This window comes from Xiphophorus couchianus, chromosome 18, assembly GCF_001444195.1.
Source record: "Xiphophorus couchianus chromosome 18, X_couchianus-1.0, whole genome shotgun sequence".
In the NCBI taxonomy this organism is placed as follows: domain Eukaryota; kingdom Metazoa; phylum Chordata; class Actinopteri; order Cyprinodontiformes; family Poeciliidae; genus Xiphophorus; species Xiphophorus couchianus.
Window position 1 is genome coordinate 29,402,435 of NC_040245.1, and position 19,517 is coordinate 29,421,951.

Consider the following 19,517-nt stretch of genomic DNA (forward strand, 5'->3'; position numbering starts at 1 on the left):
AACTCGCCAAGTCAAAAAGCACTTTTTTAAAAATAAAAACGCAAAAATGTTTTTTTTCTGTGAATTACTTTTCTTTTTATCTGCTCAGCAAATATTTTGTTGAAACAAATAAATTATTGTTGGATAAAGCGGGTCTCTGAAGTTTGTTTCCTAACATTTTGGGTCGACTGTTTTCGTCCCAAAATGTCGACCCGATTTTTAGTTGGGCTAAAAAAATCATTTCAGTCTGTTCACAGCAACAAACACGAGAACCTTCTCAGAAAACTATTGGTTCTATTTGTCTAAGTTTAATGACTGGATCTTTTGTTGAGGAAATCATTGCTGGATGTGTGTGGCCCCACATACAACGATATTAAAATAAATATTAAAAAACAGTCTAAAAACAAATATTTGTAATGCTGCATAATAAATAAGAACTCCTGAATGTCGTTATTGGTTCATCCATGCCCTTATTTCTTTAGCAGCATGTTGCATTTTCCATTGTCATTTTTTTCTTGTTAGTTCATAACCAGTAGGGATTGTATTTTTCATGTAGACTAAATAAAATCACAGTCAGATTTTATAAAAATATTTCAAATAGAAAAAACAACCATTAAAAAAGCATTTTTAAAATTTTTATTTTCTTGGGAGTGCAATGTTTGACCCAGAGGGGAGCTATAGCACCCCCTACTGTCCTCCTTGCGAAGTCACTTGTTGAAGAGGGCATTATGAGAAAAATTAACTTTTTAACAAATTATTGCGGATAATTTGCCGATACAAAACTGAATAACACAGCCTGCATTAGATAAGAGTAAAAATGCAACGATAAAATAAGTCTAACATTAACATTTTTGGTAAAAATATATTTTTTCACAATTTGGAACATGTTTAATTCTATTTATTTACGCTTTATTTATGCAGGTTGACCCATTTGAGATCCAATATCTCACTTATAAGAGAGAGTTACCTGTGTTGAGAAAAAAAATACACAGTTTTAGCACACGTACGGTAATTAAAACATTTGACTCAATTAAGTAAGTTAATACATTTTTAACAAGAGCTTAATGTTGTGGTTTTCGTTTCAGTGCCATAATTAGATAGTATTTTTGCTGCTGGCGTTGATAAAACAGTCTAGTTTTGATATTTTCTGAGAAATAAACTCCTGCAGAAACAAACAAGCAAACACTCCTATCCTACACTTCATTTCTCCACCAAGGCCAACATTTTGGAGCCCACGTCACCGGTTTCCACGGTGGGCTGATCCAGCGAGTCTCTTCCGGTGGATACGTGGCTCTCCGCTGCCGCTGCCATATTGACGCTAACTAGCTAACGCTTCACCTTACTCGAAGTCAGCTGTAGTCGCACCCTGGCATTCCGGAGTGACGATAAATCTCCCCCAAACCACATACACCACGGACTGAAGAGCGTTCACACATAAAGAGAGACCAAACATGGTGAGTGAAAGCTGAAAGTCATTGTAAATCGTTTTAGTTGTTGTCGGGCCTCGCAGTTATCATAACAGTGGCTAACGCTAGCACGTTTGTAGCTTGTATTCTCTTAAACGGAAACAAGAGAAATTCAGCGGCTGCTTCCAGCTGACTGCCGAGGCTAACGTTGTGAATATTAGTACACAGCCAATGAATGTTTCTTTTGTACTAAGTCAGTGCGACATGAACCAGGGACATGTAGTCTGCAGACACTGCTGACGTTAACTAGCCTCACATGCTAGCGCTAGTTATCTTCTGTCACCAGCTGGACCCGAGCTAAGTGTTCAGACTGTCCCCTCGCCAGCCTCCACAACCAACTCTTCTCATACAAAGTATAAACTTGTACATATGCTCTTTAATATACTTCCCAAGCGATGACAGCTATGCTATGCTAACCAGTTTTAGCTTGTCTAGAAGCTCAACACGTAGTCAGTTTGCCTTCAACGTCAACGTGGAACAAAAGCAGCCTCTTTCTTTAGGCTGCGATAATGTTCATTAATTTCAGTCGTGTTTGTAAGGTTCATGTGAAGCTTAGTTTTCATGGAGGTGGCTTTATATTTCATAGAGACACGTTGAGCTATCCCAGTATTGTAACGCATTCTGTACAAACAAAACACCGTCATGTTGCTTTCTGTGTACATATCGTCATCATGCCTAATCCTTCTAAAGCAACGTCCACTTCATGCTGGACACATGACAGGAGTCACAGAGAGGGCAGAAAATACATTTCTAATTATTCCTTTCTCGTTAAGATTATCCAAACAATCAACGCTCTAAAGCATTAATACTCTCGGTGATGACACTTTACCTCAGTGTGAAAGTATAGGCTCACGTTTACCCAATTTTGAGGATGTACTGGAATTCGTGACTTGCTTTTTAATCAGTTTTTTTTTCTAAAATAGGAGGCTTATGAAATGGACTACGACAAAATCATATCTGTATCATATTTCCTGGTGGTAGACCGACTTGTTGCCATTTTGTCCCAATAAATTAACCCTGTTGAGTCTTATGTTCTTATCTAGGGCTGCATGATTTAAGGAAAATGGGGACATTTTGACCCAATTTAAAATAATGCAATGATGACACAGATTCTGGGAAACCCATCACTTTCCCCAGTTTTCTTTATTTTGTGCCATCAGTGACCCCAGCAGTCTAAATGTTTTGGGCTGGAAGTTCATTCAAGTGGCAGATTGCAGTGTAACCTGCATTAGAACTGTAATGGTGATTGTAATTCAATATATTTTTGAGCTCTAACATGTCAGTTTACCTTTTATACTCAATAGGTATTGTCAAGAGCTAGAGAGATTAATTTTCATGAAAGTTGAAAATTGTATGCCTAATGAAATAAAGTTTATTTTCTGAGAACTCTGAATGACACTATGTTTGTTTTAGATCTGATCCGCATCTGAAACAGTTGACTTTTATGAATTATGAACTATTATGATGTTTGATGAAAACAAAATGACTCTGACTTCATGTAGATATTATTTATTGGGGATATATACCATTTCTTAACAAATAAAACTGTAGAAAATAATTTGAAATCTTTTTGTCAGCGTGAGTTTGACAAGGCCATGATCTGGAGTGGCTATATGACACACCCTGAATGGCATTATTTTATTCTCAACTTTTTAGGAAGCCAATTAAACCAAAATATGAGATCAGCACCCACAGTGGATTGAACTAGACGATTATTCAAGAGTTTGTAAATGAACACATATGACGGTCCCCAGGAAAGACACATGGGGGAAAAGGAGGAGATGGAATCGGCTTTCTTTTATATCTTAACAAAATTCCACAATGAAACCAATAAATAGAGTTTGTGGAACTATTTGCTAAACATGCCCAAAGCTCCAATACAAGTAAGAGAGATGGAAGGGATGGTCCTGCTTTACTACATTTGCTTCTCTTTATCTTCTAAAAGATCATGATGCTGCAATAAACTAGTGTCTCTAAATATGTCACTGACATACAGATTCTGAATGTATGGAACCAAAATCATGAGCTAACATTTATCACACTTCAAGCTGCTGTTTTTAAAATTATTCATATTGCTGATATTGCCATAGGATTCCTTGACCAGTCCTGCATCTTGTAACTGACTGATCAGTGTACTTATTCCTGAAATGATTATTTTAGAAATAAATTCTCCATTCTAGTTAGGATCCTGATCTCTAAATGAGAGGTCATCGGTTGACCTATATCCCACCCACCCCTGCAGGTGCTGTTGGCAGCGGCGGTGTGCACCAAGGCCGGGAAGGCCATCGTGTCGCGGCAGTTTGTGGAAATGACCCGAACGCGGATCGAGGGCCTGCTGGCCGCGTTCCCCAAGCTGATGAACACGGGCAAGCAGCACACCTTTGTGGAAACAGACAGCGTGCGCTACGTGTACCAGCCGCTGGAGAAGCTCTACATGGTCCTCATCACCACCAAGAACAGCAACATCCTGGAGGATCTCGAGACACTCAGACTGTTCTCCCGCGTGGTAAGAAAACCCGGGAGGATACTTGGAACATTTAATGTACGCCACAAAAAATGGAATTGGAGATGCTTTTAATAATAATGTGGCAGTTGATGGTTAGACATTTCGGAAGAGCAGAAGTTTTTAAAGTTAAATTCTAATGCTATCTGCCGATGGTTCTGAAAAAGCAGAACAGAGCCGACTAAACCTTGAAGAAAGGAGATGAACCGTACTGATGGAGCAAAGCTCACATGCACACACACACTGAACGCCTGCAGACTGCAGCCAGGGGTTTAAACACACACACATTGACAGAACTGATTTATTTTTTCTTTCATTATTGTGGCATTTAGCAAATAGAAATAATTTTGGTGATTCTAAAGCAAGAGAAGGTTTAACTTCAGACAATTAAAAAAATGTTTGTGCAACCTTATATGCAGGTTATGCTATCTTTTGTAGTGTTTCTATCAGAAGTTGTAAGTTTTTGTTGTTCTGGTTAATGAGACAGACGTCTAAACCATGTTGATCCACAGGAGAACTCAACCTGTTTGTTTAGTCAGTGGCCATCCTCCTCCAGCGCCACATTTACAGAAAAAGACTAAATGTTTTTCCAAAAGCTAAAGTTGTTGTTTTTCACAAAACTTTGAAAACTGTGAAATAGTGCGTTTGTTTAGCAAAAGCTAAAAACACTTGAAATATTTCACAGTATTTCTTGTCATATTTGGTTATATTATGTTCCGTGAAGTTTGAATTCATAAAATGAGCTCAGGATGCTCTTCTTCCTTCAGTGTTGGTTGAGTTCCCTGTCTGAATCGGTTCCTCCTTGTTTCTGCTCCGCTCCAGATCCCAGAGTACTGCCGTGTGCTGGAGGAGAGTGAAATCTCGGAGCACTGCTTCGACCTCATCTTTGCCTTCGACGAGATCGTGGCGCTCGGCTACAGAGAAAACGTCAACCTGGCTCAGATCCGTACCTTCACAGAGATGGACTCCCACGAGGAGAAGGTGTTCCGAGCTGTCAGAGAGGTAAGACGCTGGACGTGCATGAAAACGGAGAAAAAAGGAGAAAAGGACTGCGTCAACGGTCGGTAATGTTTGCAGACTCAGGAACGCGAGGCTAAAGCGGAGATGAGGAGGAAAGCGAAGGAGCTGCAGCAGGCCAGGAGAGACGCCGAGCGCTCTGGGAAGAAGGTTCCAGCGTTCGGCGGGTTCGGTAATGTGAGCAGCATGTCGTCAGGGTCCCTCATCACAGACACCATAGTGGAACCTGAGAAACCCAAGATCACACCAGCTCCAGTCCGGTACGGCACCATGAAACGCAAAACAGCCCCCAGCTGAGCGTGCAGCTCTCCTCATCGGTCAGCTGATGAGTTGTTTGTTCGTTCCTCCAGATCAAGCGGCCCGAGCAAGGCTCTGAAGCTAGGCGCTAAAGGGAAAGAAGTGGATAACTTTGTTGACCAGCTCAAGTCTGAGGGTGAAACCATCATTTCCTCCTCAGGAAAGAGAGGCTCAGACGTGTCCAAGGTTCTGCCACCGCCAGTCAATGTGGAGAGGTACACACCTCTGGTTCAGAAGGGATTCATTTTCCAGTTTTCCTAGATTGATTTTCTTGGTTTTAGTGTAACAAAATCGGTTGATTGGTGTTTAAAGCTCCTGCTGTTTGTGTTCGCTCCTCAGCGTACATCTGCGCGTGGAAGACAAGATCTCGCTGAGCTGCGGCCGTGATGGCGGCCTGCAGAACATGGAGGTGCTGGGCATGGTGACGCTCCGGGTCTCGGACGAGAAAAGCGGCCGCATCCGCCTCATCATCAACAACAACGACAACAAGGGGCTGCAGCTTCAGGTGGGTCTGCTGCACAAAACAGGCTGTTGTAGTCCAACTCTATTGTTATTACCAGTCATTTGAGGTGCACCGATATGTAAACTTGAGCCAAGATTGATCTTGCTATATGTCTCACAATGTCTGCTGCAGTTAAACTCCCTACAATCCTTTGCTGCATCACCTGCACAGTCACTTCACCAAACAAATATCACATGATCTGTGGGGAACAAATATCAGCCAAGTTTTATTTATCGGATTGATACCAACATGTTAAAAAAAAAAGACTAATATAGATACCGATGTTAGTGCCCATATAAAGCAAACTTCAGGTATTTGTGTTTTCTTTTCTTCCCATTTTCATTATTGTACTTAAGGATGAATATAATGTGATGCTACACTGTCCATGTGTGACAGATCAGAACACATGGATTTTCCAAATTAGAGATTTTGATGTTTATAATTGCAGTAGAAAAATATGAAAACAAATTTCTTCAAATGTGTGGAATATCTGAAATTCTCTGAGCGCAGCAAACTGTTGGTTGTTGGAGGAAACCCAGATGTTTGACCCAAGTCATACCAGTCAAAGGCAATGTTACCAAATCCTGAGGAAATGAATGTAAACCAATAACTTTGAAGATATTAATAAATTATTCTGAGATATATTATTTCTCCAAATTTTGTGGCATTTAGCAAGTAGAAGTAATTTTGGTTATTCCAACCAACCTAGAAGAGGAGATGTTTGGTCTGATTTTAACTTCAGACTGTGATAAAAGTATTTTTGTATAGTGTATATAAACTAATGGTTTCACCTGCTTATGTATTTATTCTTGTTTATGGAAGTGTATTGAACTTTAAAACCCAAATAAGTACTAAATCGGGGGTACTTGTACATTAAAATGCACAAAGCATTTCGAATAGATTAAACCGTTATTGGAAATATTCTTTGGCCTAAATGATCAATTCTGCTTCTCATTAAGACTTTCTTTTACATAAGAAAATGTGCTAAAGTGGCTGTGATCTGCCATATGCTGCTATTGCTGATGTTCCCTCCTAGTTACAGTTCAGCTGTAAAGCTAGAACCTAAACTGCAGACTAAATGATCTACATCCTGTTCGAATTCTGATTGGTAAACTAACTCCAGGTTAAATACTGTTGGTTTGCAGACGCATCCTAACGTGGACAAGAAGTTATTCACAGCTGAATCGGTGATTGGCCTAAAGAACCCAGAGAAGTCCTTCCCTCTCAATAACGATGTTGGCGTTCTGAAGTGGAGACTCCAGACCACAGACGAGTCCCTCATACCTCTAACCAGTGAGTGCACGTTATCCTTCCTGTAGATTATCCAGACTTATTTTAACGTGAGACTGTTTGTTACAGAGATGGAAATAATTCAGCAAATCTAACTGGAATGTTTCCATTTCCTTTGATAATGCAATTACTGACTGTAAGGTGCGATCAGCAGCAGTTGTCCTGTAACTGTTGGTCCTCAGTAGTCAGAGTAGAGTAGATGTGCTGCTCTCTCATCCAGCTGCTCTGTCTCCCAGTAAACTGCTGGCCTTCAGAGAGCGCCTCCGGCTGCGACGTCAACATCGAGTACGAGCTGCAGGAGGAGAACCTGGAACTGAACGACGTCGTCATCAGCATCCCTGTTCCGTAAGCACCTCAAATCACCATGGTTACGCTCCGGATCACGCCAGTCAAATTCAATACTCTAAACATAGAACCTTTAATATTACAGCTGTGTACTTGTATATTATTTTATCAATCAAATCACAGCAGTTTGATCTGCATAATATCTGATTACATGAAGGTGAAAAGATGGCTATTTAATTTTAGTATAGACAATGCACATTAATTGACATTTGTGTAAATGTGCCAGGATTAGCCAAAACACTATTTGTCATCTGTTGTCTCTGAACGATGCTCAGTCTGTCCTGCTAAAAACAGACAAGGTTAAAATGACATAACTATAAAAATAAATTCAATTAATCCAAACAATAAATACAAAAGAAAAGAACTTATAATTAATATTTGAAGAGCTTTTTTTTTTTTTTTTTTGTTACCCCTCCAGGGGGTCTTTTGCGGGATCTAGTGTCCCTTATGTGATAGTAGACTGACAGGAAACAGGGAAGGAGAGGGGGGAAGACATGCGGCAAATGTCGCCGGGTCCGGGAGTCGAACCCGCGACGGCCGCGTCGAGGACTCAAGGCCTCCAAATATGGGTCGCACCACGCCCTACGCCACCATGGCACGCCCCCATATTTGAAGAGCTTTTTAATAGTTCTATGAATACATTCTGCCACAGCCGGCTCTTTGAAAACATTCTTGATCCAGTTGTGGCCAAAATGAAAGTGAGTCTGACAACCTGCTCTGGAGGAAGTTCAGCTCTTGACTGTCCAGGAATTAAGAATGTGTAAGTTAGAAAGTAGTCGGAAGTTTGCTTTTGATAGAAAGTAAGTGGGGCTGCAGATAGCGATTATTTTAGTAGTTGATTATTCTCTATTAATCAGATTTTTAAAAATGACACACAGGAACTTTTTAATTCAACCATTTATTCTTATTTTATACATTAAACTATGCAAAATATTCAGCTAAAGAAGAAAATAAACATTTTATTGCCTAAAATGCAGTAACTGCATTCCTTTAGTGAAACCTTGACAATTTGTAGCAAAGGATGAATCCACAGCTAAAAAACTCCTTGTAACATCAACGTGTGGAAAAACTCGATGCTTTCTGCTTGACCTAACATCAGCACAGTAAAGGACTGGAGATACATTTTTTCAATTAACAGAGTAATAATTGGCCTCAGATCGCTTAATAGGAGACTTATTAAACACCATTTGAACCAGATGAAGCTAAAACTGCCTACATCAGTTATCAATTAACCATTAACTGTGTAGTAGACGATTATTTGGATAATCAATTAATCACGATTAATCCAGTCGCTTCAGCTCTAGAAATAAGATGGATATCTCTTCAAAAAACAAAAATTAAAACCTACAACAATATAAATGTCAATATCAATAACTGGTAGTGACCTCAGGTCGCTCTCTGTGAGCCAATGAGACGTCTCTGTGTGTTTGAACCCGCTGTGACGGTTTGCGGTCGTCGACATGTGAAGCATCTGTCGTTGTCCTCCAGGTCCGGAGTGGGCGCTCCTGTGATCGGAGATCTGGACGGAGAGTACAAACACGACAGCCGGCGGAACATCCTGGAGTGGTGCCTACCAGTCATTGATGCCAACAACAAAACCGGCAGCCTGGAATTCAGCATCGCCGGGCAGCCCAATGATTTCTTTCCCATCAATGTGTCCTTCGTGTCCAAGCGCAACTACTGTGACATTCAGGTGAGCTCCCGATGAAGGTGCAGTCTTTTCTTAAGAAGTTTCGTTCGGTTCAGTAGTTTTAGATGAAATGAGTGCAGTAACAGTGGAGATGGTAAAAAGTTGGCGCATAGATTGGGAGAGGGAGTTTGAAGCTGCTGGATGAAGAGGTCTGTGTTGGCGCTGCACAGCTCAGCTGTGTCGTTATGTGGTCATCTGGAGCCGTGTTGGTTTGGGAAACGGCTCGCTGCTGAGACACGACCACGAAGCCCTCACACCTGTGAAATGACGAGATATCTGTGACTTCAGTTTCCATTTTCTCCCATTCAGAACAAAGTTGAAACATTTCACATGAAATGTTGGTTATCACAGATGTGACCATCATGCGACAAGTTACAGAAATTCATGTAATTCTTTTTTTTTTTTTTTTAATGAATTAAAAAATTCTTTAGAAATTTTAAAAAATTTTCTTTTAGTTATTTTCAATTACATCGATAGAAAATATTGTTTAAATATTGCAGAAGTTCTTCCACGTTAAAGAAAAATAACCCCCGAACCTTTTTTTTCTTTTTCTCCTTTTAGGTTACCAAAGTGTCTCATGTAGATGGCGACAGCTCCGTCAGATTCTCTTCAGAAACCTCCTTTGTTGTTGACAAATATGTAATTGAGTAAAAATATTGGAAGAAAATGGCAAAATGAGAAAAAAAAATCACCATTTACAAAAAAAAAAAGTCCAAATCTACGCTACAGAGAAAGATCGACGATTTCCAGCCTGCTGCCCCTGTATATTATCAGACTGTACACAGACAGGACGCCCGCCAGCGCCGTGGCAACAGCACCTCCTGTGGGGAAGAGCAGCAGCAGCAGCGGTGGTGTATTTATGTTTGTATGACAGAGGATCATCTATATATAGAGTTAATTGAACAGGAATAAAACCAACACACAACTTCTCCTTCCACTAATGCTGCGGTGCAGAACTGTACAGAGGATGAGTAGAGGATGACTGTGGGGATGAAGGAGAGGCTAGCTGTGTCAGTAAGTGCTGGTGGAGGAACAGCAGGACCTTAGCGCTGCTAGCTTAGCTCCGCCCCCTCCCCGATCATCATGCGTTCTCCACAGACGCGCTCTCTCTCTCACACACACTGCGGTGATTATGGAACGGGTGCTTTCTTCTCCCCCCTTACTGTAGCTGTCTCTTTCTCATGTGTAATTGTTAAGTTCTTGTGACTTTCTGTTTTCATGTCTCAGATTTTCTGTTTCCTGGAGAACGTAAACAAAAGCTCGTCCTTTTGTTTCTGCTTTTCTTTTCTACTGTTGCTCATTCTGACCACTGCTCAGCTCGGTAAATTTGGCAGGACGTTGTAAGGGATTCTCAACAACACACCTATCAGTAAAAATCATTAAACTTCCCCACCATGTTGTTTTTGGAACACCATTAAACCACTCCTCGCCTGGTCTAGAAGGGACGCCATGTTTAATTGTGCTCCATTTGAGTTCAGAGATGAACCCTGAGATTTCACACTTCAAGGGTTTAAAATCAGATTCAGCCGTTATTCCCCCCCACACTTTATATTTCCCATCAGCAGGGGGGCTTACTGCACCTCCCCCCACTGTAAGCTCTAATGCTCATCCAACCAGTCATCCTTTACTTGCATCATCAAAGAGCGTCGACATTATACATGAAGTAAAATTAGTCTTTTATGGGGTTTTTTTCTTTGACTTATATTCCCTCCTTTCCCGCCCCTCAATTTCAATTTAGCAATGGTTGTGTGGATGTTGGGTCAACAATGACCAGAAACAACTTTTCTTTTCTTTTTTTAACAAAATTGCAGAAGGGGAATCCTGACATTCCAGTGTAAAACTAGAAAGAAAAAAAAAAAGAAACTTTAATGGAATAAAATGTATTATTAAAACTGTAAGGTGGACTTGGTCTTAATGAGCCTTTATTCCATCAAGTGGGTTAGCAGAAAGTTGCTAACATAATTTTAGCATTTTCCTACCAGTAAACCTGGGGCTTATGTCAAATAATACCAATTTATGACCTACATATAAAATGCTGTTGAGTTGTGAAACATTCTCCACTAGTGAGGCATTATGCTGTAGTGATAAATGTTATTGCAGAAAAATGCACCAGAGTTGACAGGAAGACCCGTGAAGGAATTCTGTGACAATACTTGATCAAAAGAAAAATGGATGTTCAGACGTAGTTTAAGAATGGGCAAATATTTCACATATAATGTTACTGCTTTATCAAAATATTCTTGGATCGATTATTTCATTCATGTTTGAGGAGTCATTGAGTCTCCCGTAGCAACCATTCACAGGTGCTTAAACACCAGCTCTCACCAAGCCCCGCCCACTTACCCAGAGCTCCTCCTTGGACCTGCATCTCCCACCCACAGAGCGGGATCCTCAACCACTTCAGTCCAATGCTCCTATGATTGGTTGTAAGCTGCATAATGAGAAGTGCTGTGATGATGTGCTGAAGGAGTTGGAAACGTGGAGAAAAAGGCCCAGTTCCATGGTGTCAAATGTCTTTTATCTGTACAACATTTTGATGACAACTGAAGGTAAAATGGCTCTGTGTGCCTGGAAAATACACGCCGCCCCTTCAAGGAATACAAAAAAGCTAAAGACAAAACCAGCTATGTTCATCATTATACGATTTCCTGATGGACAGCTTTGGTTCAATTACATCGATAATTGAACCTCTGTACGTCTCATCTGTATGTTCTCTGTGAGTCATAAAAAAAATCTTTCCAGATGTTGCGTGGTCATCACAAAGATCCAGAGGCAACATGGAACGACACATTCAGGGAGAAGCTTCCACATCTTTTTGAGATTATGAAAAATGTATGAAGGCAGCCATGTTTTTAAGTATTAAGCTAAGGGTGTGAATACTTGTGTAAATGGGATTTCTTGGTTTTCTATTTTGAAATCTCAACTTTTCTCATAATGGGGGCATTTTTGTGTAAAATGTTGAGGAAAGAGCTTCTTCATCCATCCATGACAACAAATCATGGAAACAGTTAAGCACCATGAATGCTGTCCAGATGTTGTACAGGCATTTTCTGGATTATAATTTCTGCTACTGAACTGAACTTTGAAAGTTGTTTCTCCAGTTTACCCAGAGTAAAGACCCTAGTTCCACCACAGTAGCATCTCATTTTACCTCTAAATCAGAAGCTGCAATGTAGATGCCACCTACAGCAGCATTAGCCACTAATGGTATATAACCATATTTTGTCACAGCTCTTACATAACTCACAGCATACCCATTTGTCACTGACTGAAAAATGAAATCAAACAAAGGAAAACATGTTTGGGGAACAAGTTACAGATCCCTTTTTTTCCCCTTGCGGTAGCCCCATATGCTGTGATTCTCTGGGTAGAGAACCACGTCATTTATACTGAAATGCGCCAGTGCGCACCAGTTCTTAGTTGCTTAATCTAAACTCGCCAGCAGGTTTTTTTTTAGCCTCTGTCCTGAAGCCAAGTGAATTTATGTTTTGGTGTTTCACCTTTTAAAACAGATTTCTCTTTGCTGCCTGCTCCACACGCAACTTCAAAGAATCCCATCAGCAGCCATGAGGAGGAAGGTGAGACAGATGCTGAGTGGAGACGCTACAGGCCAACAGATGGGTAAATGATGGCAGATGAAGAGGGACGGGGACGGGGTGGGATCAGGGGGCCACTTTAGGGCCATAGGGGTCAGCTGCAAGGCAGCCAGCAGCCGTGCCTGGATTGAGGAGGGGGGGTTGGTGTTAATAGCCAACCATAAACAGAGGGTGTGCTCTTTACGAATGAATGAGCTGGCTGATAAAACTCTCAGTGGAGCAGGCGGCGGGGGCGGGCAGACTGTTGTCTCTGTCCTGTTAAAGCACACCAGCAGCATCACAGCGTCCGTCTGCAGGCTTTGACTGGATCACAGCCGACTGGCAGGAACTTTGGTTAATGGAGTTTTGTCCTTCCAGAATGGAACTCGAGAGTGGAAAACTTCTCTAACATCTGACTCAGCTGTTAACATCCGCTTCACCTGCCAATGAAGGATGATGGTCAAGAAAGTACGATTCAAGGTAAGGAAATCCGTTCGAGTCTCAACTGATTCTGTTTTCTATGGACGGCTGTTTTAAATATTAAATATGTCTATGTGTGACTTCTTAATGGGAAAATAGAAAACCAACTATTCACCAGTGCCAGAAGAAATTGTTGCAACCTGAAACCTGTTGTTTGATATCTCATAATCCACCTGTAAGGTGGAGGTTTTGCGTTCCGTCCCGTTAAGGAGCAGCAGCGGACTCGTGTTGGGTCTCCTGCCTCAGGTTGAGCAGCAGTTCAGAGGGAGAAGCTGCTGCTCGGTCTGAGCAGCGACACTGAGGTGATAATTATTGCTCAGCTCCAGGATCTGCTGCCTCTCACCGACTTTAAAGAATCAAACGGTTACATGTCTCTTTAAATGGTGTTGTTGCGCAACACCCCCCCCCCTCCTTTCTGTCTCTACTCTCTCACTCTCGTACTTCCTCTTCTGAGAGGGGAGATGTGCTACCAGCTCTCCGTCTAACGGGTACGTTGAGTTTCCTAAATCTGCTGGGATTTACCCTGTCCAGAACTGAAGTAAACTCTGTTTAAGCTGGTTTCGAGAAACGATTCGCCTGGTTATCTGACGGCCTACATCCAGGTGTCCCACCCTTCTTCCCCCTGTGAATTAGCCAGACTGAGCAGCCTACAGCCAACTAGTTTCACAGAGCACACCTGTTAACGGTCGCTCGTTCTCTATTTTGCAACTTGCATTTGTTATTGAACCAGGTAGGTTTTAGTGACTCGGTCGAGTCCCAAGGATGATGTTTTAAATATGGGCTACCAGCAACCTAAAAACATTTTCCACTTTTTCCTCTCCAGAATCAAACATCACAGCTATTTTACAACCATCAAAGAACTTTAAGGTGACTCATTAACTGAATGTCCACAACATCTTTAGATTTTCTTTATGCTAAATATTTTATTAGTAAGGCATTTTTGCAAGGGTCAGTACAGCTTAATTCAGTAGCAGAAATAATCAAATAAGTAAAATCAATCATCTAGTCTATCTTTCCCTACTGCTGACACTGAGAACTAAAAAAGGAACCTTAGAGCGAGACGGACGGAGTTTGACGCCTCGAACCCCAGACCTGGCACGACGACGAAGAAGGTGCGGCAGCAGGAGGAGGAAGTTGATCGACGAAGGCCAGGATCTCCGCAGGTCCGATGAGCTTCTTCTCCGCATGGATGCTGAGGTCACACAGGACTTGGTGCTGGCAGGAAAAAAGGCACCAGTTCTTCTTCCTTGTCTTTGTCTTCATCTTTGTCTTTGGGGTCTGAACCCAGCCGATGAGAGAAGTGCGATTCGAAGCCACAGATTGTGGGCCAGACGGGTTGGTCTCCATGTGCAGGACAGTCTCCGGCTCCGTGGCCCCGGCTCTTCTTCAGCTGCAGAGTTCTTTGTCCATCTCGATCTTGGCTCGAAGCTGCCCGGAGGATCCAACGAACGGTTCCTCTTTTGCACCCACCTTATATAGGGTTTATCTGTCTGCTTAGACAGATGATCTCATATCCGTCACTGTCTTAAGAGACATCATGTCATGATGTCTGTGCTAATGTCTCAGGGTTGCTCAACCTCCTATGTCCAAATAAGGTGCTGATCATCTCTGCTCTCCTGTTAGTTCCCCTTTTTCCCTTCCTGTCACCTTTCACCTACCATCTACCTCCAACATATCAGTGATGTTTAATTGCAGTTTTACAACCTTTTACACCATTTCAAGTTCAATGTCAAAATCACATTTATATCACATTTATTTTCTTTAGCTTCTCTGATTTAGCATTCATTTATAATTTTATAACCATAACTTATATCACATTTATTTTCTTCTTCTTCTGTGATCTATCATTCATTTATGATTTTATAACCATAACTTATTAGTTACTCTTATTATGATCTTAATGTGAGTTATTACAGATGTTTTCTGAAAAGAAACCAAGAATAATACATGATTCTAATTATTTACTACTAAAGTTACAGTTACTTGTTTTTCTTGTAGGTGTTCTCACAAATATAAGTGTAAGTATTATTACAAGTAAACCAATATTCATATAAGTATTTTACTTTGAATCTTATCCAATTACTAATAATGTTTAGATTTCATTCTTTAAAACTTTACCTTTAAACTAAGGAATAGTCTCAGCTATTTTTATAAATCTGCAGGCTGGAAACTTCCTCTTTTTCCAGGAAACCTGCTTTTCCTGTTTAATGACTCTCTCTGACTGACTATGATTTCTTATGATTAGATAGAAAAAAGTAGAATTAAAGCAAAGTTTGCATGAGACAAAAACAACACACACAACCAGATTTATTTTATTGACACTTAAGTCTACTGTTGGGCCTTGATATCACTTGAGTGATTCATTTTAAAGATAACTTTATTTATTATTACTGTTAAACTAAAATCTCCAGCATGTGGAAGTGGGATGAGCTCGGATTTTCTTGACACCCCCTCCACGAGGTCAGACCTTTCACATGCTGGGAGTCCATCACCCTCCTGCAGTTCGCCATCCTCATCCTCTAGAAAGAGAAGAAGTTCGTCTGGGATGTGAAGATGCAGATTCTTCATCCTCAGTTTTCACAGAGGGCTCGGTGTAGTCATCAAAACTCCACTTCTCTTGACAATGGAAAGCTCCATTTAGAATGTGGAAATGCCAGTGAGATCAGCATCAGTACTCCCACAGTTCCTCCTTTCCTGCCCAAAATGGTTTCAGAGTAATTTTTGCATTTCTTAGAAAACACAGTCACAATCTGGTGACTGATCCATAGAATGCTGATGACATGCTGATCCATGTATCTGGTAAAACTCGCTGCTAAGGTCAGATTTACTTAAAAGTGTCAGAACTTTGTGTTTATTCCTGTATTCTAAGAAAACGCTGTCTGTTTAAAACATTTTTGTTTGGATATCAATGCACTTGAAAGTGATGTTAAAATGATTTCCAGCAAAATAAACGACCCTCATCTGGTTAAAGTTCTGCTCAGAGATCAGAGGTTCTGACCATCCACTCAAAGGTGACACTTTTCCTGAGCTGAGAGATTGTGTTCAGAAATCACAGCCAAACAGAAACAATCAGAACCAGCCACAGCTACTTGGTGTTTTTTTGCTTTGTTTTTTTCTTCTTCTTTTTCTTTCTTTTTTTTGGTGAAAATATGAATATAAGAGTGATGTAGCATTTTACAGGTTGGACTGATTATTTTAAACTCTATCCCAATCAATGGAAGCTAAAATGAGAAAAAAATATATTTCTCTGTTCCATTTTCATAAAAACTCTCACTGCAGTAGTTTGGCTGAACTCAGTGCTTTTCTCCCCCACTAAATATTAACAACAATAAATCCAATAGATAGTATTTTTGAAACAGTCTCTACTGTCACTCTGTCAGATTTGTATGTCTGCTGAGTCGGGTGCTTCAGGCTTGTATCCCCTGTGCCTTCTGAGGGAAAGCATCACCACAGCATGATGCTGCCACCACTAGCAATGCACAATATATCGGCACCAACATCGTAACTGGCCGATATTCGTCATATTTATCGGCATCGATCATATAAATAAAACTGGGTCAATTTCATTTCCATCTTGTCGCCGTTTGTTTCTGGGGGTCGGTGGTCATGTGGGATTTGTTTGGTCATGTGACTGTGATGCAGCAAAGGATTGTGGGGAGTTTAACCGAAGCAGAGAAGCGCTGGTGAAGTCAGAAGTGTGGTCGATTTTTCAAGGTAAGAGTAGTGAAATATATACTGCTCAAAAAAATAAAGGGAACACTTTAAGTGTGAAACACCTGTTTAAGTGTTCCCTTTATTTTTTTGAGCAGTGTATATAATATTAGTAAATATTGGTGATCGGCCATAACAGCAATATTGATATTGGCCCAAATTTTCATATGGTAGCATTTCTAGCCACGGCCATGATAAAATCATGCTGTGGGCTTTCAGTCCCCACATAAGTCATGTAACAGACTCGGGTGTCTACTGCCTTCGCTCAGCATTTATATAGAATCAGAAAGTTCATGAAACACTTACATATATATATATATATAAAACACTCTGCAGATCAAAGATAAAGTGTTTATAAAAGTCGAAAGCACTTTAAAGCATGTGTTTACAGTCTTACCAACTATATAGATCTATTCAATTTCGTACTTATTGCATCCTTTTTCTTTCTTTTTTTAACTTTATGGCCTTTTTAAGATCTTTTTTAACAACTATATTAGTTTCTTAAAGGTCAAAGTGCACAGTGGGACACAAGACGATTAGCTGCAGACATTTTGTGGCGTGTGATTTTTGTTAATTTTCCTCACAGCACCAACCAGTATCCTGACTGAAAGCCCTCCAGGGAGGGAGACGGAGGCTGGAAGGAAATTGTAAGAATTCTGTGTCCATATGTGGAATTTCCTCTCGTTGACTGTTCAAACAGCGGGGAGCTTTTTCTTGGGTTTCTCCTCACACTGCCGTGCCATGTTTCATCCTTCACCTCAGTCTCCATGGGAACGACGGTCAGCTGAGATCCAGATATTGATCATTTTTAAATATCTTGTGTTTGCAATTTGTGTCCAAACCCATCTAGACTTCAATAAGAACAACCTCTGCACATTTCTGAGCACAGCATACTGGTATGTATGTAGATAGTAAAACAAGAAGGTATACATTTGATTTCTGGCAAGACATTTCAGACATTTTCTGAAAAAATAAATAAATGAAGGAAATTTCTGTGTGGAAATCTTTAAAAATGGCTAGAAACAAAACTCAGAAATGCTTAAGTTGTCTCAGAAATTCTTCCTAGAAAATTTCTAGAATTTCTTTTTGAAAAATACATGAAAATTTCAATGATTGAAAAGCCACAAATGTGCTTTTATTTTTGTCTAGCACATTTTGTTTACCTTTAATACTCAGGAATTTCTGTGTTTTTTGTAGGAATTTTCTGAAATGAATCTAAAACTTCCAGTTATTTTTTTTCTCAAGCAATTATTCTAATTGTCGAACTCAGAATATTCTTGTTTTGTAGAAAATTTTTAAACTTTTTAATACATCTCTAAATTTCTGAATTTTTCTGCGGAAATTTACTCCTCTTTTTTTCTATCTACAATGGCCATACCACGCCGCTGCAGTTAACAGCCACTGGATGGCAGTGCTGTTCTACTGACCACCTCAGAGATGTTACGCTCGAAGCCTTGAAACCTCCAGAGCAGCAGCTCACACAAACACTTTAGTCTGAACTAAATTTCTGGTGTCGGTTGTTGAGCCCAGGGTCGACCTTTCAACTTTGCGAGACAGAATGTGCCCTAAAGGAAGATGTGGCCGTCTCTAATTGGTCTGTCTCATCAAAGGTAGTTCATCCTGGCTGTGACTCGTCTCTGCTATTTGACTTGCCTTTTCTGTTGACGATATCAGAAGTGTGGAGGGATGCTGTGAGATATTTCATTCACCCAGTGAGCAGCTCCAGTCCTCTGGAGTCAGCGCCCACTAAGGCCTTTGATGTTCATAATGAGCGACTCCCTCTGCTCAGCCCTGCAGCGCTGCGCTGTATGTTTCTATAAAGCATTTGAATGGGTGCGTGGGTGCTGGGGGAAGAGTGCGACAGAACCCAACGTGGTTTTCATTTGAGATGAAAGGACGGAGAGCTTTTACTGTCTCAGACGTCTGTTTATGCCAAGTGTGAGTGGGTGGATGTGTGTGTTTAAATTAAAGGAGAGACTTCCCTTGGATCCCTGGTGATTTGTAAGTTACCTGTGGGCTCGTCCGCATATACGGTGGCTGCCCTGCATGTGTGCTGCCTTTCTGCTCCCACAACAAAGAAACAGGCCTTGGATCTACGGTTTATTGGGATGCATTGTTCCATCCCCACAGGTGGTGAGAGGAAATAGTAAAACACAATTCACAGCTGCCACGGCTCCTGTGGAATGTACCTCAAAGACTGTTGCATGAAGATATTGTTGAAAATGGCACCATTACTAAAAACTATGGTTATGGCTGTGTTAATGTGTTCTTATACCAGCTCTCCTCAGGATTCTTCAAGTAATGTCCAGATTCATAATGTCAGAGTCTTGGAACTCTCTAAGTAAAGAAATGGGATGCTCTGGTCAGATAAGACAAAAACTGACCTTTGTTCCCAATGTTAAAAACGTTGTGCGGTAGAAAACAAAAATTTCACATCATCCTAAACACAGCATCCCCTTGGTGAAACATAGTAGTGGTAGCATCATGGTGTGGGAGTGGGTTTTCTTAGTGACAGAAAAGAAACCACTGATGGGAAACTCATTGGAGCTAAATACAGGACGATACTGGGAAGAAACCAGTTAGAAGCTGAAAAAGACTTGAGACCGAGGTGGAGCTTCTCCTTCCAGCAGGAGGACAATGACTCCTGCTGGAAGTCATTAAA

At 40.8% G+C, this 19,517-nt stretch overlaps 1 protein-coding gene across 1 annotated transcript; it reads left to right on the forward strand.

Annotated features, from left to right (window-relative positions):
* Window positions 1-1,250: 1,250 nt before the first annotated feature.
* On the forward strand, window positions 1,251-10,987 carry LOC114161358 (coatomer subunit delta). The gene is made up of 10 exons (XM_028044597.1): window positions 1,251-1,433; window positions 3,688-3,951; window positions 4,771-4,950; window positions 5,026-5,225; window positions 5,316-5,477; window positions 5,602-5,767; window positions 6,910-7,057; window positions 7,291-7,399; window positions 8,888-9,092; window positions 9,651-10,987. Exons 1-10 carry the CDS (start codon window positions 1,431-1,433, stop codon window positions 9,738-9,740), a joined length of 1,527 nt encoding a protein of 508 aa, XP_027900398.1. The 5' UTR covers window positions 1,251-1,430; the 3' UTR covers window positions 9,741-10,987.
* The last annotated feature ends 8,530 nt before the right edge of the window (window positions 10,988-19,517 follow it).

Bases quoted from the DNA above. Each gene is read 5' to 3' on its own strand.
- LOC114161358 (XM_028044597.1), top strand. The intron at 4,951-5,025 runs GTAAGACGCTGG...TAATGTTTGCAG, and splicing joins TGTTCCGAGCTGTCAGAGAG to ACTCAGGAACGCGAGGCTAA. The intron at 9,093-9,650 runs GTGAGCTCCCGA...TTCTCCTTTTAG, and splicing joins GCAACTACTGTGACATTCAG to GTTACCAAAGTGTCTCATGT.